The 23,220-nt window shown below is 48.6% G+C and overlaps 1 protein-coding gene and 1 non-coding gene across 2 annotated transcripts; both read left to right on the forward strand.

Annotated features, from left to right (window-relative positions):
• Positions 1 to 150: 150 nt before the first annotated feature.
• Positions 151 to 23,122, forward strand: ECI1 (enoyl-CoA delta isomerase 1). Its single transcript, XM_066275229.1, has 7 exons — positions 151 to 274; positions 366 to 479; positions 8,995 to 9,122; positions 21,172 to 21,318; positions 21,480 to 21,601; positions 21,701 to 21,879; positions 22,652 to 23,122. Exons 1-7 carry the CDS (start codon positions 223 to 225, stop codon positions 22,816 to 22,818), a joined length of 909 nt encoding a protein of 302 aa, XP_066131326.1. The 5' UTR covers positions 151 to 222; the 3' UTR covers positions 22,819 to 23,122.
• On the forward strand, positions 1,938 to 2,013 carry TRNAA-UGC (transfer RNA alanine (anticodon UGC)). Its single transcript has one exon. It is a non-coding gene; the product is annotated as a tRNA-Ala (tRNA).
• Positions 23,123 to 23,220: the final 98 nt, after the last annotated feature.

The raw sequence follows: 23,220 nt of genomic DNA on the forward strand, positions 1-23,220 counted from the left end.
TGGTACCAGGAAGAATGGCCCGAGAACCTGGGGACCAGGAGGATTTACGCCTTGGTTGACACGGTGGACGGTGGAGCGGCAGGCTCGAGCCGGGAAGAAGATGGGTGGGCCTTGGCCTGCGAATGGAGGGAATACTAGGCCAGGGGGTGTGGCTGACCTCAGCCCCGCCCCCGGCTGTGTGACTTCATCCCGGCGCCGTGACCCCGACTCAGTCCTGTCGAGATGGCGCTGACGGTGGGAATGCGCTTCCTGGTCCCCACCCTTCTCCGCCCATGTACGTGACCTGCGGACGGGCTGCGGACAAGGTTTGGTAGACGGGATGGGCAGGGGCGGAGAGCTAACGGGCCTCGCACTGCCGTTCACAGGGGCCTGCCTCCGGGGCTCGGCCGTTGGGCCGAGGGAGTCAGCGGCCGGCTATGACCTCGGCCCAAGACGCTTCGGGAGCCAGCGGGTCCTGGTGGAGCCCAACCCGGCCGCAGGTAAAATCCCTTGTACCGCCTGACCAGGCGGTGGAGCAGGGGATTAGAGCATAGGACTGGGACGCCGAGAACTCAGGTTCGAAACCCCGAGGTCGCCAGCTTGAGTGCAGGGTCGCTGGCTTGAGCCTGGGATCATAGGGATGCCCATGGTCGCTGGCTTGAGCCCAAAGGTTGCCGGCTTGAGCAAGGGATCATTCGCTCTGCTGCAGCTCCCCCTGCCCTGCCCGTCAAGGCACATAGGGTATGAGAAAGCAATCAATGAACCACTAAGGAGCTGCAACGAAGAATTGATGCTTCTCATCATCTCTCTCCCTTCCTGTCTATCTTTCTCCTTCTCTGTCTCTGCCACACACATGCAAAAAAAAAAAAAAAAAAAATCCCTTGTCCTCTACGACCTCTGGAGTCCGGGCGCCCTCCGTGCATGGGCCCATAGATTGAGAGATTCGGCGATGGTGCCAATGCCTGGCAGGCCAGAGTTACCCAACTTCCTGAGTTGGTTCCATTGCTTGTCCCCACTGCCAAGGGGAGACAAAACAAAATTGACTAATGCTTCCCCATGCTGGCTACAGGGCATGCTCCATAATCAGGTTCGTTGTATTAATTCTTTCCAGAGCTGGAATCCAGACTCACGTGAAAGTTTTTGAATTTCTGAGAGCCATGAGGAAAACCCAGTTCTGTTGTTTTTCCCAGCAAATAAAGGAAGAATTTATTGGCCATGCAGGAAGAAAGTCAGGTTGAGGGGGTTAGCCCAGGACGAGCTGCCACTGTCCACTGCTCCCTTGGTTTCAAGTCTGGTGGGGCCCCTTACAGCAGGGGTCCCCAAACTTTTTACACAGGGAGCGCCTGAGAGACGGTTGGAGGGCCGGACTATAAAAAAAACTATGAACAAATCCCTATGCACACTGCACATATCTTATTTTAAAGTAAAAAAACAAAACAGGAACAAATACAAATACTTAAAGAACAAGTAAATTTAAATCAACAAACTGACCAGTATTTCAATGGGAACTATGCTCCTCTCACTGACCACCAATGAAAGAGGTGCCCCTTCCAGAAGTGCGGCGGGGGCCGGATGCGACCCACGGGCCTTAGTTTGGGGACCCCTGCCTTAGAGGGAAGGAGAAACAGAGGGGCAAGGAAAACACGCCTGGGGGAGAAGAGGAGGAAGGGAAGGAGAGGAAAAGCCCCCTTTCTTTTTTTTTTTTTTTTGATTTTTTATTTATTCATTATAGAGAGGGGAGAGAGAGAGAGACAGAGAGAAGGGGGGAGGAGCAGAAAGCATCAACTCCCATATGTGCTTTGACCAGGCAAGCCCAGGGTTTTGAACCAGCAACCTCTGCATTTCCAGGTTGACATTTTATCCACTGCGCCACCACAGGTCAGGCAAAAGCTCCCTTTCTTAAGCCCAGTTTTAAAGTCAGTGTCAGTTGAGATTAGTGCTTAAGAGTCATCAATCTAGCCCTGGCCGGTTGGCTCAGTGGTAGAGCGTCAGCCTTGCGTGCGGGGGACCCGGGTTCGATTCCCGGCCAGGGCACATATGAGAGGCGCCCATTTGCTTCTCCACCCCCCCCTCCTTCCTCTCTGTCTCTCTCTTCCCCTCCCGCAGCTGAGGCTCCATTGGAGCAAGGGTGGCCCGGGCGCTGGGAATGGCTCCTTGGCCTCTGCCCCAGGCGCTGGAGTGGCTCTGGTCAAGGCGGAGCGACGCCCCGGAGGGGCAGAGCATCGCCCCCTGGTGGGCAGAGCGTTGCCCCTGGTGGGCGTGCCGGGTGGATCCCGGTCGGGCGCATGCGGGAGTCTGACTGTCTCCCCGTTTCCAGCTTCTTTTTCTAATTAAAAAAAAAAAAAAAAAAAAAAAGAGTCATCAATCTAGGTGTTAGTTTAAATGGGTTTCTCCTCCAAGTTCATTTTGAAGATAAAAATGTTTGTTTTTTTGTTTTAGATATTTATTCTTTTTAGACAGGAGGTATTTATTTATTCATTTTAGAGAGGATAGGAGAGAGAGAGAAGGGGGTAGAGCAGGAAGCATCAACTCCCAAACGTGCCTTGACCAGGCAAGCCCAGGATTTTGAACCAGTGACCTCAGTGTTCCAGGTCAACGCTTTATCCACTGTGCCACCACAGGTCAGGCTAAAAATGTTTGTTTTAAAAGTTTGGGGATGTGCCCCTTTAAACCATTAAATTAAAAATTGATAATAATTGGAAGTATTTTTAGAATAAAATATTTTCTTTTTTCTTAATAGTCCATACGGCACAGAATCCAGCAGACATTAAACTAATTAAAGCCAGGAGCCACAAGTGGAATCACTCCTAACAGCCCCCTGCCCCCATCAGAACACCTCTTAATACTTTCCAGAGGAGGTAGAAAGGGTAGAAAAGCTACTTTTGAAAGAGAAACCTGAGCTTTCTCTACCACAAAGCACTCTAGACTTAGGTGCTGAGAAGGTGTGGGGTCAGTGGTGGGCAACGTTTTGTTTTTGTTTTTGTTTTTTTTACAGAGATAGAGTGAAAGTCAGAGAGAGGGATAGATAGGGACAGACAGACAGGAATGGAGAGATGAGAAGCATCAATCAGTTTTTTGTTGCAACATCTTAGTTGTTCATTGATTGCTTTCTTATATGTGCCTTGACTGTGGGCCTTCAGCAGACTGAGTAACCCCTTGCTCGAGCCAGCGACCTTGGGTCCAAGCTGGTGAGCTTTGCTCAAACCAGATGAGCCCATGCTCAAGCTGGTGACCTTGGGGTCTCGAACCTGGGTCCTCCACATCCCAGTCCGATGCTCTATCCACTGCGCCACCACCTGGTCAGACAACGTTTTGGGTTTTAGGAAAATCTGTCCCACGACCTCCTCAGCCTTTCAAGAAGGTGCCCTGCTGGCCCTGGCCGGTTGGCTCAGTGGTAGAGCGTCGGCCTGGCGTGCGGAAGTCCTGGGTTCGATTCCCGGCTAGGGCACACAGGAGAGGCGCCCATCTGCTTCTCCAGCCCTCCCCCTCTCCTTCCTCTCTGTCTCTCTTTCCCTCCCACAACCGAGGCTCCATTGGAGCAAAAGATGGCCCGGGCGCTGGGGGTGGCTCCATGGCCTCTGCCCCAGGCTCTAGTGTGGCTCTGGTCACAACAGAGCTACGCCCCAGAGGGGCAGAGCATCGCCCCCTCGTGGGCATGCCAGGTGGATCCCGGTCGGGCGCATGCAGGAGTCTGTCTGACTGCCTCCCCGTTTCCAGCTTCAGGAAAAAAAAAAAAAAAAAGATAATGCCCTGCTGTGCGTTGGGGAAAGCCATCCTCCTCTACCCCGAAACAAACACACAGGTTCTACACCTGTAACAGTGTCAGAGCACCATGTTCCTTTGTTCAGTTCCTTTGTTTAGCCCCTCTCTGGGTTAGAGTGGCCTTAACTCAGACTAGGCCCAACTCCCGAGTCCAACAAAAATCTGAGTTTCTAAAAGGATCATTTCTGAGACAGATTTTAATATATATATCAAAAAGTACAGCCTGACCAGGCAGTGGCGCAGTGGATAGAGTGTCGGAATAGGATGTGGAGGACCCAGGTTCGAGACCCTGAGGTCACTAGCTTGAGCACGGGCTCATCTGGTTTGAGCAAGGCTCACAGCTTGAGCCCAATTTCGCTGTCTTGAGCAAGGAGTCACTCGGTCTGCTATAGCCCCCTGGTCAAGGCACATATGAGAAATCAATCAATGAACAACTAAAGAACCACAACGAAAAATTGATGTTTCTCATCTCTCTCCCTTCTTATCTGTCTGTAAAAACCCTGGGCTTGCCTGGTCAAGGCATGTACTATAAGCAACAAGCAAGCAATGAACAACTAAAGTGAAGCAGCTATGAGTTGATACTTCTTGCTCCTCACTTCTCTCTTCTTTCTGTAAGAATTAATAAACAAGCCCTGGCCAGTTGGCTCAGTGGCAGAGTGTTGGCCTGCCATGTGGATGTCCTGGGTTGATTCCCAATCAGGGCACATGGGATAAGTGACCATCTGCTTCTCCACCCCTCCCCCTCCCTTCCCTCTCTCCCTCTCTCTGTCTCCCCTTCTCCCCCTCTCCTCTTCTTCCTCTCTCCTTCTCTCCCACTCTTTCCCCTTCCCGCAGCCATGACTCAATTGATTCTAGTGAGTTGGCCCAGATTTGGCCCTCAGCACTGAGTACTTCTGCCTCAGGAGCTAAAAACAGCTCTGTTGCAGAGCAATGGAGCAACACCCAGACAGAGCATAGCCCATAGGGCACTTGCCCAGTGGATCCTGGGTTGGGTGCATTCAGGAGTCTGTCTCTCTGCCTTTCTTGCTCTCACTTAATTTTTTTTTAGTTAATTAATAAAGTCTTTAAGGGAAAAAAAGGACATCGCTGAGATAATTTTCTTACCAAAATGCTTTCCCACCCTACCACAGAACTCATTAGCCTCATTTGCTTGGTAAAATCAAGATTGGGGTCAGAAAGCCAGATCTGTTTCTGTCCTCACTACCAGATCCAGTTGGCTTGCAGGAATCTTGAGGCATGAATGAAGTAATAGATTAGAAGTACTTTAAAAATGTTTTTATTTAAATGCTGTTACTGAAGCTGATTTAACATTTCCATTCAAGTAACATTTTAGTACTCATTCTGTGCCAGAGGTGTTGTTACTTAGCTCTAGGGTCCAAGCTTATCCAAATTCCTCTTTGTTAACTTATGTTCACCTTTGGCCTCTTATGTTTACCCACCGTCCTCAATTCTGCTCCAGCAGACTCCACAGAAATCCAGGGTCACCTTCAGAAACTTCCTTCCAAACCAAGTTTAGAGAGCCCACTTCTGGAAGTTTTGTTTCTTATGCTCATGTACATACCTGTAGCTAGGTAATAATTACCTCTCCCTCCTACATTAAAGGCCTCAAAAGAGCCCATTGCCTTCAGAACTTAGTTCTCAATCACAGAGAATGGTTTGTGTTGATAGTCCGGAAATTTCCAAGGTCCTGACCAGTGAGATGCACCCTAAATGAATGGTAGCATATCTGAAGTCCTTGAGGTCTGCCCTTGGCCAGGCAGTGAGAGCAGATGGCCCTAGCCAGTCCAGGCCAACAGCTGCACTGTCTACAAATAGGCCCTGTCCTTCCGACTTTTTCTGCTGCTGGCATAATGAATGAATGGAGAATATCTGACACCCCCACCCCATATTTGTCACCTGTATCTTTAAGCAGGCATGAACCAGAGCACCTCACTGGATTCCTCCTTGCACATCTAGTTCACAGAGTTGGCTCACTCACTCAAGAAACTAGGCCATTTCCTACTCCTATGAGGATGGTGCATTTGTGCCTGGGAAGAAAAGATAAACAAAAATTTGTACATGAATGTTCATAGAAGCATTATTCACAATAGCCAAGAGGTGGAACTAACCCAGGTTTTCATCAGCATATAAATGAATAGACAAAATGCTGCATTCGACCTTATTTGACCTTAAAAGGAATGAGGCACTGTTATATGCTACAACAGGGGTCCCCAAACTACAGCCGGGGCCACATGCAGCCCCCTGAGGTCATTTATCTGGCCCTGCGGAACTTCCGGAAGGGGGACATCTTTCATTGGTGGTCAGTGAGAGGAGCACATAGACCATCTCATTAGCCAAAAGCAGGCCCATAGTTCCCATTGAAATACTGGTCAGTTTGTTTATTTAAATTTACTTGTTCTTGCCTGACCTGTGGTGGCGCAGTGGATAAAACGTCGACCTGGAAATGCTGAGGTCGCCGGTTCAAAACCCTGGGCTTGCCTGGTCAAGGCACATATGGGAGTTGATGCTTCCAGCTCCTCCCCCCTTCTCTCTCTCTCTGTCTCTCTCTCTCCCTCTCTCTGTCCTCTCTAAAAATGAATAAAAAAAAAAAAAAAAAAAAGAATAAATTTACTTGTTCTTAAAAAAAAAAAAAATTTACTTGTTCATTTTAAATATTGTATTTGTTCCCGTTTTTTTTTTTTTACTTTAAAATAAGATATGTGCAGGCCTGACCTGTGGTGGCGCAGTGGATAAAGCGTCGACCTGGAAATGCTGAGGTCGCCGGTTCGAAACCCTGGGCTTGCTTGGTCAAGGCACATATGGGAGTTGATGCTTCCTGCTCCTCCCCCCTTCTCTCTCTCTCTCTCTCTCCTTTCTAAAAATGAATAAAAAATCAAAAAACAAAGTCACCTCCCAGGCCATGTCCTGGGAAATGCAAAAAAATAAAAAATAAAAAATAGCCCTGGCCGGTTGGCTCAGCGGTAGAGCGTTGGCCTAGCGTGCGGAGGACCCGGGTTCGATTCCCGGCCAGGGCACACAGGAGAAGCGCCCATTTGCTTCTCCACCCCTCTGCCGCGCCTTCCTCTCTGTCTCTCTCTTCCCCTCCCGCAGCCAAGGCTCCATTGGAGCAAAGATGGCCCAGGCACTGGGGATGGCTCTGTGGCCTCTGCCTCAGGCGCTAGAGTGGCTCTGGTCACAACATGGCGACGCCCAGGATGGGCAGAGCATCGCCCCCTGGTGGGCAGAGCGTCGCCCCATGGTGGGCGTGCCGGGTGGATCCCGGTCGGGCACATGTGGGAGTCTGTCTGACTGTCTCTCCCTGTTTCCAGCTTCAGAAAAATACAAAAAATAAAATAAAAAATAAAAAAATATGTGCAGTGTGCATCGGAACTTGTTCATAGTTTTTGGTTTTTTTTACAGTCTGGCCCTCCAACGGTCTGAGGGGCAGTGAACTGGCCCCCTGTGTAAAAAGTTTGGGGACCCCTGTGCTACAACATGGGTGAACCTTAAAAACATGTTAAGCCCTGGCCGGTTGGCTCAGTGGTAGAGCGTCGGCCTAGCGTGCAGAAGTCCCAGGTTCGATTCCCGGCCAGGGCACACAGGAGAAGCGCCCATTTGCTTCTCCACCCCTCTCCCCTCTCCTTCCTCTCTGTCTCTCTCTTCACCTCCCGCAGCTGAGGCTCCATTGGAGCAAAGATGGCCCAGGCGCTGGGGATGGCTCCTTGGCCTCTGCCCCAGGCGCTAGAGTGGCTCTGGTCACGGCAGAGCGATGCCCTGGAGGGGCAGAGCATCGCCCCCTGGTGGGCTTGCTGGGTTGATCCCAGTTGGGCGCATGTGGGAGTCTGTCTGACTGTCTCTCCTGGTTTCTAGCTTCAGAAAAATACAAAAAAAAACAACACATGTTAAGTGGGCCTGACCTGTGGTGGCGCAGTGGATAAAGCGTCAACCTGGAATGCTGAGGTCGCCGGTTTGAAACCCTGGGCTTGCCTGGTCAAGGCACATATGGGAGTTGATGCTCCCTGCTCCTTCCCCTGCGCCTCTCTCTCTCTCTCTCTCTCTCTCTCTCCTCTCTAAAGTGAATAAATAAAATCTTAAAAAAAAAAACATGTTAAGTGGGCCTGACCAGGCGGTGGCGCAGTGGATAGAGCATCGAACTGGGATGTGGAGGACCCGGTTCAAGACCCTGAGGTTGCCAGCTTGAGCGTGGGCTCATCTGGTTTGAGCAAGGGATCACTCAGTCTGCTGTAGCCCCCCCCCCCCCCCCCCCCCCCCGGTCAAGGCACATATGAGAAAGCAATCAATGAACAACTAAGGAGCCGCAATGAGGAATTGATGTTTCTCATCTCTCTCCCTTCCTGTCTATCTGTCCCTCTCTCTGACTCTCTCTGTTTCTGCCACAAAATAAAACAAACAAAAAAAAACTTTAAAAAAAACAAAAAACATGTTAAGTGAAATGAAGCCAAACACAGAAGGTCACATGTGATTCCATTTTTATGAAAAGTCCATAATAGGCGAATCCATGGCAACAGAAAGATCCATGGTTGCCAGGGGGCTGGACAGGAAGAATGGTGCCTGCCCTATCAGTTGGTATGGGATTTCCTTTTTAGGTAATGGAAATGGTCTGAAACTGGATAGTGGTTGTACAACAGTGTGAATGTACTTAATGGACTTGAATTGTTCACTTTTTTTTTTTTTAAGACTTTATTTATTGATTTGTGAGAGGCAGGAGAAAGGGGAGCAGGAAGCATTAACTCGCAGCAGTTGCCTCTAGTATGTGCCTTGACCAGGCAAGCCTGGGGTTTTGAACTGGCAACCTCAGCATTCCAGATTGATGCCTTATCACTGTGCCACCACAGGGCCAAGCTGAATTGTTCACATTTAAACGGTTAACTTATGTTATGGGACTCTCACTCCAACTAAAAAAAATGATGTAGGCCTGACCTGTGGTGGCGCAGTGGATAAAGCGTCTACCTGGAATGCGGAGGTCGCCGGTTTGAAACCCTGCACTTGCCTGGTCAAGGCACATATGGGAGTTGATGCTTCCTGCTCCTCCTTTCTCTCTCTCTCTTTCTCTCTCTCTCTCTCTCTCTCTCTCTCTCTGTCTCTCTCTCTCTCACACACACACACACACACACACACTCCTCTCTAAAATGAATAAATTTAAACAAACAAAAAAATACCGATGTAACTTCCCATGGCCAGATTGAAGGTGCCAGGTGACTTGGGGCACTCTTCCAATGTTGAGCATGAGCTTTCTCTTCATTATCACACTAGGGATCGCTGTGATGAAGTTCAACAACCCCCCAGTGAACAGCCTCAGCCTAGAGTTTCTGACGGAGTTCGTCATCAGCCTGGAGAAACTGGAGAACGACAAGACTTTCCGAGGCATCATCATAACTTCAGTAGGTGCTCGTTAGCTCCCCAAGGCCCCAAGTTCCCTGATCAAAGTGTAAACCTGGTACCAGATTGAAGTCTGAACTCAGAGTCACATGGTATAGAATAACGAGGCAGCCCTGATCACAGGTGCTCATAAGAGACTTTTAGGGATCATGGTCCTGAGCGGGTGACATTTTTGCAGGGACAAACCTTGAGCCCACATTGATTTATGAAGGGTAGACCCTGCACAAACTGGGCAGTGGGTTCTGGGGTGCCCTCCCTAAGTGGTCTGCAGAGCCTGGGCTGTTTTTTTTGTGTGTGTTTTTTTTTATTATTATTATTATTTTTTTATTATTATTAAATTTAATGCAGTGACATTGATAAATCAGGGTACATATGTTGGGAGAAAATATCTCTAGATTATTTTGACATTTGATTGTGCTGTATACCCCTCCCGCAAAGTTAAATTGTCTTGTCACCTTCTATCTGGTTTTCTTTGTGCCCCTCCCCTCCCCTAACCCCTCTCTCCTTCTTCACGCCTGGGCTGTTTTTAACACCCAGATCTGCAGGACTGGGTGCCTCATGTGTTCCTGTCCCCTCCAGCAGGCATCAGGTCCACCTGCTCTGCCAGCCACCACAGGTACCAAGAGAGGACACAGCTAAGACCAGGCTGGGGAGGTGTTCTGGGGGCCACAAGTCAAAATCAAGGCATTGGCAGGGCTTACTCCTGCAGGCCCTAGGGGACACTCCTCCTCGGCCTTGTTCAGCTCTGGCAGCTCCTGGTATTCCATACTTGTCTCCATCACTTCAGTCTCCTCCATCTTCACAAACGTCTGTCCTATGTCCCTGCATCCAGATTTCCCTCTACTTAGAAGGACACCACCAGTCACAGGATTTAGGGGCCCCCTACTTTAGAATGACCTCATCTTTTTTTTTTTTTTTTTTGGTTAAAGAGTCAGAGAGAAGGACAGATAGTAACAGACAGACAAGAAGAGAGATGAGAAGCATCAATTCTTCATTGTGGCACCTTAGTTGTTCATTGATTGCTTTCTCATATGTGCCTTGACCCGGGGGGGGGGGGGCTACAGCAGAGCAAGTGACCTTGGTCTCATGCTAGCGACCTTGGGTTTCAAGCCAGCTACCATGGAGTCATGTCCATAATCCCATGCTCAAGCCAGCAACCCTGCACTCAAGCCGGTTTGCCTGTGCTCAAGCTGGCGACCTTGGGGCTTTTAACCTGGGTCCTCCGCATCCCTGTCTGATATTATACCCACTGTGCCACCACCTAGTCAGACCAGTATGACCTCATCTTGATCACATCTGCAAAGACCCTATTTCTAAATAAGGTCACATTTACAGATTGTGGAGGTGAGCATTTGGCCTTGTCTTTTTCAATGACACAATTTGACCCACTACAGAAGTGTTACTAGATCACAGAAACAGGCTGCCCCACACCCCTTCTAGTTTGTCTGACAGAGATGATCCCAGTTAGGATCATGTGGTTTATTCTCCAACATCCAGAATATAACGTTTTGCCTTTGATTTTCGGAGGCGGGACCATGTGCAAATGCTGTAATCCTGCCAGACGTCTGTGCTGAGAAAATGTATTGGATTTCGTGGGGGGCAGGACCAGGGAATTATGGTAGGAAAGGATGAGGGAGAGGGCAGAAAAGCTGAACAGAAAGTCCTGCCATGTCCTTCAAACAAGGGCAACTCTGTCCCTGCTGCCATCCCTCCCCTCCACCCAGGGGCTGGTTGGTGTAATGATTGAACATCTTTCTCTGTTGGGTCTTTTAAAGTTACAGAAGTAGAACTCATTCTGTGGAAACAAGGGGTCAGCCTCCAAGTATTGCACACACACAAGCATGTGGTTGTAGGACACCTTGCACTGCAACTCGCTTTCGTAGCTTAATATAAGGATGTAAGGGACATGGAGTGTGACTGTCCCACACTTTATCTGCCTGCTCTTCACAGACGGTGGTTGTTATTGTCACAAGCAGTGGGGAAGCATTGTCGCTAGCTTCATGTGCCGTGAACCAGTGCAGCTAGTAATTCCAGGTCCTGAGGGAGAACAGCGCGGAATTAAGAAATCAGACTCACTGAGAAAAGAGGATGGGATCGGGAGGCCTCTGCAATGCTGATGGCAATATCAGAGAGCGCGAGCCCCTGGTCTGCCTTATTTTTATAGTGTAGACATTAAAGCCTTTAAGCCAATATACAAATAAGGAAGTCTCTGATACAAAGCCACTTATCCGAGGCATAAATGGGATTCCTCATAAGAGTACACCACCCCTCATCAGGCAACAGTCAAGGGTGTGGGGAAAAGTTTAGTGTTGAAAAGAGCTTAGTATTAAAAGGGTAGGAAAGGCTTAGTCTTAAAACTAAGCCTTAGGCTGTAAGAACCTTTCCAGCTTACAGCCTGTTTCCCACATATGTCCCTTTTTTATTTTATTTTATTTTAGTATTTTTCTGAAGCTGGAAACAGGGATAGACAGTCAGACAGACTTCCGCATGCGCCCGACCGGGATCCATCTGGCATGCCCACCAGGGAGCGAAGCTCTGCCCACCAGGGGGTGATGCTCTGCCCCTCCGGGGCGTCGCTCTGTCACTACCAGAGCCACTCTAGCGCCTGGGGCAGAGGCCAAGGAGCCATCCCCAGCGCCCAGGCCATCTTTGCTCCAATGGAGCCTCGCTGCGGGAGGGGAAGAGAGAGACAGAGAGGAAGGAGAGGGGGAGGGGTGGAGAAGCAGATGAGTGCTTCTCCTGTGTGCCCTGGCCGGGAATCGAACCCGGGACTTCACGCCAGGCCGACGCTCTACCACTGAGCCAACCGGCCAGGGCCCCCTTCTTTATTTTTTAAATTTAGCTCATGTGCTGAGATTTGCACTCGTCTGATTTTCCAGATTCTAATACAGAGGCAGATAGGAAAAATACAGAATAAACAGAAAATTAGCATAGCCAATGTTAACAGATACCGAAACAAGTGTCTTAATACATTACAGGGATTAAAGCCTTTAAGCAAATTCCTAGCCAATATAACCTTTGCTGTTTTGAACATGTTCACCAAATCCATGCTGACGTACTACCGTTTCGCATTCCCTACAAATGCAACCCAACCCCAGTTCAGTCCATTAACTGTCACAAAGAGCAGAAGTCCAAGAAACACAACCAGGAAAAGTCCAGGAGTCCAGGAACATGTCCAGGAAAGTGCAAGGCACTGAAACTGTTGTCACATTCCTACACTCTGCAGCTACCCTCCAAGTCCCATGACCACTGCTTCCAGCACATTAAGCTTTTGTCTCAAGCCCAATGTCAATTCTGGGTTTCTGGTGATGGCTCAGGTAAACTAGAAGGCATCCACAGGCATGTGTGGAGATGGAGTCCCTGTTCTTCTTCAGCCTAGAGAGATGAGACCAGGGGGCCCCTTCCTGGAGTTTTGCAGCTGTGGAGGTGCTGAGGAGAACCTTGGGATTTACTGTGCTGGGTGGTAGAGATAAATTTGTAACAGAAGTGGGCAAATCTGGCTGGCCAAAAGTAGCAACAGGGCCGATTCCAAGGACAGGAGGTGAAAAAGAGTGTGTAAAGGAGCAGTGGATCCATGGCAAATGAGGAGGAAAATAAGTCCATCAACACCCACAACAGAGATCTGCGAGGGATGAGCAGGACCCGAATAATTGGGCAAGACAGAGTAAGTGGTCCCCGTGTCTATAAGAACTGAGATCAGCTTACCTGCTACTTGGATGGTTACCCTAGGCTCCTCCATGGTGACGTGAGATGGGACCAACAGCCCTGAGCACCTTCAGTCTTCAGTGGCTAGTCCCAGAAGGCTGGGCAAGTTTAGGTCAGAGGTGGCTGTGATAGGGCTGGGAGAGACTGAACCTTCCCTTGAAGGGGCGAGGGGGCAGCCTACCTTCTAGTGTCCCTTTTTCCCACCGTACGGGCATGGGCCTGGCGGGGGCTGAGAAGCCAGGCAGGCTTTAGCCCAATGACCTTCCTTTCCACTCTTGAAGCAGGGCCCTGATGGAGTCTTATGAGGCCCTTTAGGGGCATTGGAGTCTTTAAGGGTGTATGCCAAGAGCTGGTATTTTGCCTGATTTCTTTGGGCTCTGTCTGCCCTTTCCTGTTCCTCTCAGTCATTATAGACCTTAAAAGCCATGCTCAGGAGATCTCGTTGAGAGGTTTGAGGGCCCTCCACTGCCAATTTAAACTTTTTACAGAAACAGGTTTAACAGAGAGAAGGACAAGAGCGGAATAAAATAAGCCTTATACAATAGCTCTTGTGGAGTAAAGTCTCTCCTCCTGGCTCATGGCGTCTCACTAAACATTCAGGAACCCACTGAGGAGCCTCAGCAGTCCTAGGAAAAACACACACATATCCTCAGCCCCATAGGAGAACAGGGTCTGGCCCTTGCCAGATTCCTGTAAGCAGGTCCTTCCATTGTACTGCAGGGAAGGCTTTCCTTGTTGGTTTCCAGAGTCTCTAAGCCACTGAATGGCCCTGTACATCAGCATTCAAAAATTTATTTTTTTATTTTTTACAGAGACAGAGAGAGGGATAGACAGGGACAGAGAGACAGGAACGGAGAGACGAGAAGCATCAATCATTAGTTTTTTGTTGCACATTGCAACACCTTAGTTGTTCATTGATTGCTTTCTCATATGTGCCCTGACCGTAGGCCTTCAGCAGACCGAGTAACCCCTTGCTCGAGCCAGCAACCCTGCATCCAAGCTGGCGAGTTTTTTGCTCAAGCCAGATGAGCCCGCGCTCAAACTGGCAACCTTGGGGTCTCGAACCTGGGTCCTCCGCATCCCAGTCTGACGCTCTATCCACTGAGCCACCGCCTGGTCAGGCCAAAAAATTTTTTAAAGTAAAAAAGAGCATGATAAGATTTGCAGGAGTTCCAGGGTATGATTCCCCCTTTTTTATTTTTTCTAATTGACTTTTAGGTGTTTGATGGTCACGTTCTATAACGTCGTGGTCCTGAGGATTGTAAGGAATACGTGTCCTCAGGTCAATTCTAAATTTGACAAAATGTAGTAAGTGCTTTCCCTACATATGCAAGAGCATTGTTAGTTTTAATTACCTTAGGAAGTTTTAAAATAGAAAATGTATACAAACAACATGCTTAGCAGCCTCACCTGTTCTGGCAGAGGCTATGATAAATCCAGAATAAGTATCCACTGTAACGTGGACAAAGGACTGTTCGCCAAATGAAGGTATATGAGTAACATCCATTTTCCAAAGTTGTCCTGGTAGGAGTCCTTGAGGGTTAATTCTAAACAAGGGGAAGTTGGTTCACCAGAACCTCTATGAATGTTTTAAAGTGGTTTTAATTCCCCTGTAGTTAATGGAGGTCTAAGCCAATTAATGTCTCCGAACAATTTCTGGAAATCATTTAAAGTTTGCAAATGATCCGTCCTGATTTCTAATAGTTGTGGACGAATTTGTTGTCTCTCAATAATTTGTCCTAAATCAGAGAAAGGCAAAAATTGCTGTACCTTTTCAGGAGCTATATAAAGTCCTGATTCTTTCAAAGAATATTCTAATTGTTGCAAAATGGTTGGCACAGTGTCTTTATCTGGATGAGCAATAAGAACATCATCCATATAATAAATTAAGTACGCCTTAGGGTTCTGCCTTTGTACTGGACAGATAGCTTGAGCAACATATTTCTGGCACAAGGTAGGACTGTTAGCCATACCTTGAGGCAAAACTCTCCACTGGTATCGCTCCGTGGGAGCCTGGAAATTAAGTGAAGGAACACTGAATGCAAAACGCTTGCAATCATGAGGGCTTAAAGGAATAGTAAAAAAGCAATCCTTCAAGTCAATAATAGTAAGGTGAAAATTCCATGGAATGGCAGTAGGAGAGGGGAGGCCTGGCTGGAGGACCCATAATTTCCATAGTCTTATTTATTGCTCTCAAATCCTGCAATAGCTTCTAGTTTCCTGATTTCTTTTTAATGACAAATATAGGCATATTCCATGGGCTATTAGAAGGTTCAATGTGCCCAAGCTGTAACTGCTCTTGTATTAACTGAGCAGCTGCCTTAAGTTTCTCCTGAGAAAGGGCCACTGGTACCCAAACAGGATCATCTGATTTCATCCTTTTATTTTTATTTTTTTTTAATTTTTTTTTTTTTTTATTTATTCATTTTTTTAGGGGGGGGAGGGAGAGAGAGAGAGAGAGAGAGAAGGGGGAGGAGTAGGAAGCATCAACTCCCATATGTGCCTTGACCAGGCAAGCCCAGGGTTTTGAACCGGCAACCTCAGCATTCCAGGTCGACGCTTTATCCACTGCACCACCACAGGTCAGGCTCATCCTTTTATTTTTTTATTTTTATTTTTTACAGGGATAGAGAGAGACAGATAGGGTCAGACAGACAGGAACGGAGAGAGATGAGAAGCATCAATCACCAGTCTCTCATCACGACACGCTAGTTGCTTATTGATTGCCTTCTCACATGTGCCTTGACCATGGGGCCACAGCAGACTGAGTAACCCCCCTGCCTGAGCTAGCAACCCTGGGTCCAAGCTGGTGAGCCCCCCTGCTCAAGCCAGATGAACCTGCGCTCAAGCTGGCGATGTCGGGGTCTCGAACCTGGGTCCTCTGCATCCCAGTCAGGCCAGGATCATCTGATTTCTAAGTAATTGGGTCTGCACAATACATTATTGGGGTAGCAGGAGCTACCAAGGCCCCTATGCTAAATTTCGAGACCCTAATCCACGCCTTCTGGTATTGTGAGCCACTTCTATGGGGGTGAGAATCCCCCACTGTTCTTTCCCTAGTCCCCTAGTGGGCAGACATCTCTGATCAAGCATTTGAGCACTGACTAAATTATTAGGACTGACAAGAAACTGTCCCATATTTTTCAAAACATCTCTACCCCACAAATTAACTGGCAATCCAGTGAGCACATAAGGCTGAAAAAGTCCAGTATGACCTTCTTTATCTTCCCATCGCAAAAAAGTAGAGCTTTGTTGGGGGGATTTACTCTGCCCTATACCTTGTAATTCTGTGGCTGCTGCATGAGTGGGCCAGGAAGGAGGCCAGTGTAGCTTAGCAATAACAGATACATCAGCTCCAGTATCTAAAAGTCCTTTAAATTTATGCCCTTGTATTGTTAGTTCCATTTCAGGGCACTCCTGACCTGGTTTTTTAATCTAATAGGCAGCATCAGTGGAGCTAAATCCTCGATTTCTTCGGGGCCCCTTTTGCAGGATGTGGCCTTATCTTAAAAGAGGTAAAAGGATCAATTGAACAATTTTCATGTCAGGGGAGACAGTTACTATATTCCTTAGGTGTGAGCCATTACTTTAATTTCCCCTGTATAGCCTGACCAGGTGGTGGCGCAGTGGATAGAGTGTCGGACTGGGATGCGGAAGGACCCAGGTTCGAGACCCCGAGGTCGCCAGCTTGAGCGCGGGCTCATCTGGCTTGAGCAAAGAGCTCACCAGCTTAGACCCAAGGTCGCTGGCTCCAGCAGGGGGTTACTCGGTCTGCTGAAGGCCCACGGTCAAGGCACATGTGAGAAAGCAATCAATGAACAACTAAGAAGTCGCAACACGCAACGAGAAACTAATGATTGATGCTTCTCATCTCTCTTCGTTCCTGTCTGTCTGTCCCTGTCTATCTCTGCCTCTGTGTAAAATAAATAAATAAATAAATAAATAAATAATTTCCCCTGTATAATCTGAATCTATTACTACAGGGAGAACAAAAAATCCTCTTATAGTTAAACCACTTCTGCCTAATAAGAGTCCTACTGTGTTACTGGGAAGTGGTCCAAAAATTCCTGTGGGTATAGCTTGAGGTCCCATCTGTGGAGTTAATACGAATTGGGAGGTGGGACTGAGGTCCATTCCTGTGCTGCCTGCTGTTGCCCGGGACAGTTGGGCAATGTTTGGCCTGCTGGAATCAGAATTTGCTGAGGAAACACTGACATTGTCCCTATTGTTTGATGGGGCCGGGGAAGGCCCTGTTATCCCTTTCCCTGAATCACCTGCCATTCAGCAGAATATTTAGATTTACACTCATTCGCCCAATGTTTCCCTGTCCTACAACGTGGGCAGAGGTCCGGAGTTTTAGGAGCTGGCTGCCCTTGAAGGGGAGGCTGAGACTGACATCCAGGGGGAGTAAGACAACTTTTAGCAAAATGCCCCAAACACCCGCATTGGAAACAAGATCCATGGGCAGAAGTACTTCCCTGACCTTCCTTCTTTTGGTTTTTTTTTTTTTTTTTTTTTTTTTTGCATTTTATCAAAGTATCCTGGAAGCTTCCCCTTAAGCGCTGTGGCAATAGCAAGCCCTTGCATGTATGAAGTCCCAATACCAGTTCATACTCTGATATAGTCCTCTGTATCTTCCTTCTTGTGGTGAGGCGAAGTGCAGCCTGGCAAACGGAATTAGCATTTTCATACACTAACTGTTTTACTAAAATCCTTCCTATTTTTTTGGCTACCACTAATCTTTCAACTGCCTGAATCAGCCATGAAACAAATTCTTGAAATGGCTCATCAGCGCTTTGCCTAATTTTCTCAATTCCTCCATTTTGGTCCCTGTAGTAGGCAAGCATTTCCATGCCTGTGTGGCCATCTGGTTAACATTTGATAAGTAATTAGTTGATACTGTAATTGAGCCGCCATAGGAGCATATTGTTCTTCTCCAGTTAACATATCAGCAGTAACAGCAACCTGCTCTTGCAGGTTTCTCTCATCCTGCTCAGCAGCCTTTTCATGAAAGTCTGATTTCCGCCTAACCAGGTGGTGGCACAGAGGATAGAGCGTCGGACTGGGATGCGGAGGACCCAGGTTCGAGACTCCAAGGTCACCAGCTTGAGCGTGGGCTCATCTGGTTTAAGCGATGCTTACCAGCTTGCACCCAAGGTCGCTGGCTTGAGCAAGGGGTTACTCGGTCTGCTGTAGCCCCACAGTCAAGGCACGTATGAGAAAGCAATCAATGAACAACTAAGATGTCGCAATGAAAAACTAATGATTGATGCTTCTCATCTCTCTCCATTCTGTCTTTGTCCCTGTATCCCTCTCTCTGACTCTCTCTCTGTGTAAAAAATAAAAATTATTTTAAAGTCTGATTTCCATAACAAATAATCATCCCCAGGCACAAGCAAGCAATCACCCGCCTTCCAGTCATTTAGGGGAAGAGCCTTTGCACTAATAGTATCTAATAAACCAAGTGTAAAAGGGGCAGTAGGCCCATACTAAGTACAACAAGCAAGTTTAAATTTTTTCAGAGTTTTAATCTTTTTTGTTTTTTTATTATTTTTTATTCATTTTAGAAAGGAGGGAGAGAGGGAGAGAAGAGAGAGAGAGAGAAGGGAGGAGGAGCGGGAAGCATCAACTCCCATATGTGCCTTGACCAGGCAAGCCCAGGGTTCTGAACCGGAGACCTCAGCATTTCCAGGTCAACGCTTTATTCACTGCGCCACCACAGGTCAGGCCAAATTTTTTCAGTTTTAAAACGTAGAGGTTCATGCTCTTGCACTACATTCCCTTGATCATCTCGCCTTTCTACAACAGGAAAACAGGCAAAGCCATTCATTGTTTCCCCTAGATTTCGAGCCTGATCTAAAGATTGTTGGAGCGGGGATTTCCAAGGGTCTGAGCTAGACTCTGGAAGCAACCCGATAAGGGTACGGAGGAGCAGAGGGTTGAGTGTGAGAAGGAGCAGAGAGCGGTGGAGGCGCCACGGTTAAGGCCGTCATACCTGAGATACCCTCATTTTCTCCCGAGTCATCCTCAGACTCCAAGGTCTTCTCATATTCACATCCCTCCGTTTCTAGCTCACCCTTATACTCTTCAGACAACGGTTTGTTCTCATATGGAAACATTTCTACAAAAAGGTCCCTTACTTTTGACCCTTACTGTCCCATAATTTATTACTCCCAACTATACTCTCCCCCAAAACTTTCTTTACTCACTGTGCACACTTGGGGAGTTCCGTCACCTGCCTTTAGTTTTCTCGTACCCCAGTCCCTGTTTGGGTGCCACTTGCCACGAACCAGCACAGCTAGTAATTCCAGGTCCTGAGGGAGAACAGCATGGAATTAAGAAAATAGACTCACTGAGAAAAGAGGATGGGATCAGGAGGCCTCTTCAATGCTGAAGGCAAGTCAGAGAGAGAGAGCCCTCAGTCTGCCTTATATTTATAGTGTAGAAATTAAAGCCTTTAAGCCAATATATAAATAAGGAAGTCTCTGATACAAAGCCTCTTATCTGAGGCATAAATGGGATTCCTCATAAGATTACACCACCCCACATCTTGCAACAAAGGTGTGGGGAAAAGCTTAGTGTTGAAAAGATCTTAGTATTAAAGGTCCTTAGGCTATAAGGACCTTTCCAGCTTACAGCCTGTTTCCCACACTCATGCACCAGGCCCCAGCTGGGGGAAACTTGAGAGTGTAGGAGGATCTCCTTTGCTCAGAAGTGCTGTGTCCATATGGGAGTCCCAGGGGTGGGTGTTTCCAAGTGAAGATTGCTGAGCCACCCCTCCCTGTTGTGTTCTTGGCCAATAGTCCTTCCAACACCCCAAACTTGGTGCCCACTGCTGGAAAGCGCTATCCTACTGAGAGCCCCTAATTCCATCCTGTCACTTCTCTTCTGTGTCTGCTCCCCTTCCCTTCCTTGGCAGCTGTCTCAGGACCTGGGGCATCTGTACAGGACACACATGCCTTCAAGATCATTCCTCAGTCTTCTCACACATGACAGCCTAGGGCAGAGGTGTAGCTTCCTTTTTTTTTTTTTTTTTTTTTGGTGACAGCTGAAGAGACAGAGAGAGGGACAGATAGGGACAGACAGACAGGAAGGGAGAGAGATGAGAAGCATCAATTTATTGTAGCACCTTTTTTTTTTTTTAAAGATTTTATTTATTCATTTTAGAGAGAGGAGAGAAAGAGAGAGAGTAGGGGGGAGGAGCAGGAAGCATCAACTCCCCCATGTACCTTGACCAGGCAAGCCCAGGGTTTCAAACCAGCAACCTCAGCGTTCCAGGTCACCACTTGCTCCATTGCGCCACCACAGGTCAGGCTGTAGCACCTTAAGTGTTCATTAATTGCTTTTTCATATGAGCCTTGATGGGGGTGGGGGGGCTACACCAGACCAAGTGACCCCTTGCTTGAGCCAGTGACCTTGGGCTTAAGCTGGTGAGCCTTGCCCAAACCAGATAAGCCTGTGCTCAAGCCGGTGACCTCGGGATTTCAAACCTGGGTCCTCCACATCCCAGTCCGATGCTCTATCCACTGCACCACTGCCTGGTCAGGCAAGGTGTGGCTTTTTTTTTTTTTTTTTTTTTTTACTTTACAAAGACAGAGAGAGTCAGAGAGAGGGATAGACAGGGACAGACAGACAGGAACAGAGAGATGAGAAGCATCAGTCGTTAGTTTTTCGTTGCGCGTTACAACACCTTAGTTGTTCATTGATTGCTATCTCATATGTGCCTTGACCACGGGCCTTCAGCAGACCAAGTGACACCTTGCTGGAGCCAGTGACCTTGGGTCCACGCTGGTGAGCTTTTGCTCAAACCAGATGAGCCTGCGCTCAAGCTGGCAATCTCGGGGTCTCGAACCTGGGTCTTTCACATCCCAGTCCGACGCTCTATCCACTGCGCCACCGCCTAGTCAGGCAGATGTGGTTTTTTGACTGGTCACTGCCCCTTTCCTGGTCAGACAGTAGCACCTCCCTATTTGCACCAGTCTGCAGCTTGCTTGACCTTTGGGGGTCAACGGCATATGCACCAGCAGACTGTCAGAACATGCCCCATGCCTCTGAGTGTTCTGCCTGGGATACCACATAGAGCCCAGGGAAGCACCTGACCCTGCCTGCCTGTTCTGCCTTTTCCAGTTTGAACTCAGAAAGGGAAGAACATTCCAGGACATAGAGGGAACTGAGTCTGAGGGAGGTGTAGGCTGAGTCCTGGAGCCCCAACTCTGGGCTCCTGGGGGCAGCATCTACCACCCTGAGCATGACAGCCTCGCTGCCTCACCTGTAGGCTCCCCTGCCCTGGGGCGTGTTGCCCTGGAAGGTGGACTCTGATGGGCCCTGGCCTCCTTGCTCACCCAGAACAACCCCGGGATCTTCTCAGCCGGCCTGGACCTGATGGAAATGTACGGGAGGAACCCAGCGCACTATGCTGAGTACTGGAAGGCTGTTCAAGAGATGTGGCTGCGGCTCTACCAGTCCAACCTGATACTGGTTGCTGCCATCAATGTGAGTCTCCACTCCCAAGTGGCCTTGCTGACTCCCTGAGGCTGGAGGCGGGTGGAGTGCAGATGCGGTCCTCTTAGGGAAGCCCTCAGAGGGAAGGGTGCCTTGGGAAGACTCAGACTGTCAGTAGCACCTAGAGCCCAGTGGTCTTGCATCCCCTGCAGGGAGCCAGCCCTGCTGGAGGCTGCCTAATCTCCCTCTCCTGTGACTACCGAATCCTGGCTGACAACCCGAAATTTGTCATTGGGCTGAATGAGACCCAGCTGGGCATTGTTGCCCCCTTCTGGTAAGGCCAGGGACTGCACCCATATTCTACTTGGCCCGGGGATGAATCAACCCACCTGGGAGTCCCCAGCACCAGTTGTTTTGAGTGTCTGCATTCCAGGTTCAAAGACACCCTTGTGAACACGATTGGGCACCGTGCCGCAGAGCGTGCTCTGCAACTGGGGTTGCTCTTCCCGCCGGCAAAGGCCCTCCAGGTGGGCATGGTGGACAAGCTGGTGCCTGAAGACCAGGTACAAAGCACTGCACTCTCGGTGATGGAGCAGTGGATGGCCATTCCAGGTAAGGAGCCAGGGAGGGCAAGTCACTGTGGGAACTGGTGGGTGAGTAAAGCCTCCTTCTGTCCCCTCCTCTTCCCCTGTGTTCGCTTTCCCTCCCCAGCTGATGTCCTTGGTGAGACCGGAAAGTTCTCATGTAAAAGTGCACTATGCAAGTCGATAACATGCAGACTGACTTAGTGTCCTGGGGCTACTCTAACAAGTTACCACAGCTGGAGTGAGGGTGCTTAAAACAACAGAAATGCATTCTCTTACATTGTGGAAACCAGATCCAAAATCAAGTTGTGAGTACAGCTGAGCTCACTCCAGAGACTAGGGCTCCTTTCTGCCTCTCTGTTTCTGGTGGCTCTAGGCATCAAGTCTTCATTGCGCACGTTAGTTGTTCACTGATTGATTTCTCATATGTGCCTTGACCAGGAGGCTACAGCAGACCGAGTGACCCCTTGCTCAAGCCAGTGTGACCTTGGGCTTCAAACCAGGGACCTTTGGGCTCAAGCCAGCAACCATGAGGTCATGTCTAGGATCCCACACTCAAGCTGGATGAGCCCGTTCTCAAGCCAGTGATCTCGGAGTTACAAATCTGGGTCCTCTGCGTCCCAATCCAACACTGTATCCACTGTGCCACCGCCTGGTCAAGCAATTCCATTTTCTTCTTTTTGTTTACCTATATCTTCTAAGTTTTCTACTAGTTTCTGTTAGCACACTCTTGGAAAAGTTGGGAATGATGCCACTGTGTCAGACAGTGGGTTTTCACACATGAACCCCGTTTTCTTTAGCTCACGCTCGACAGCTGACCAAGAACATGATGCGAAAGCCCACAGCAGACAGACTGGTGAAACAGCGTGATGCGGACATCCAGAACTTTGTCAGCTTTATCTCCAGAGACTCCATCCAGAAGTCCCTGCAGATGTACTTAGAAAAGCTCAAACAAAGGAAAGGCTAACAGCCCTGGCCAGATAGCTCAGTGGACAGAGCGTCCTCCCAGTGCGCCCAAGTTGCTGGTTCAATCTCTGGTCAGGGCACATAGAAGCAACTGACAAGTGCACAACTAAGTGGAGTGATGAGTTGATTCTTCTGGCTCTCTCCCTTCCTTCCTCTCTATCAAATCAATGGGAGAAGAGAAAAAGGAAGGCTAACAACTTGGGTGTCCACACAGGATTTAGGCATATGCACCGTTCTGGGGGCCCTCTAGTCCCAAAGGGTTTTAAACAAAGTATTTTTCCAATTTAAAAGTCTTCCCAGCTCTTTGTTTTGCTGATCTTCCCAGAGGCTCTGTTCCTTGTAGCCAGGGTCCCAAGGCCCGGCCACCACATGAGTTCCTTTTCTGCTTAGCAGGTGGGCAGGT

This window comes from Saccopteryx bilineata, chromosome 4 (assembly GCF_036850765.1).
Source record: "Saccopteryx bilineata isolate mSacBil1 chromosome 4, mSacBil1_pri_phased_curated, whole genome shotgun sequence".
NCBI lineage: Eukaryota > Metazoa > Chordata > Mammalia > Chiroptera > Emballonuridae > Saccopteryx > Saccopteryx bilineata.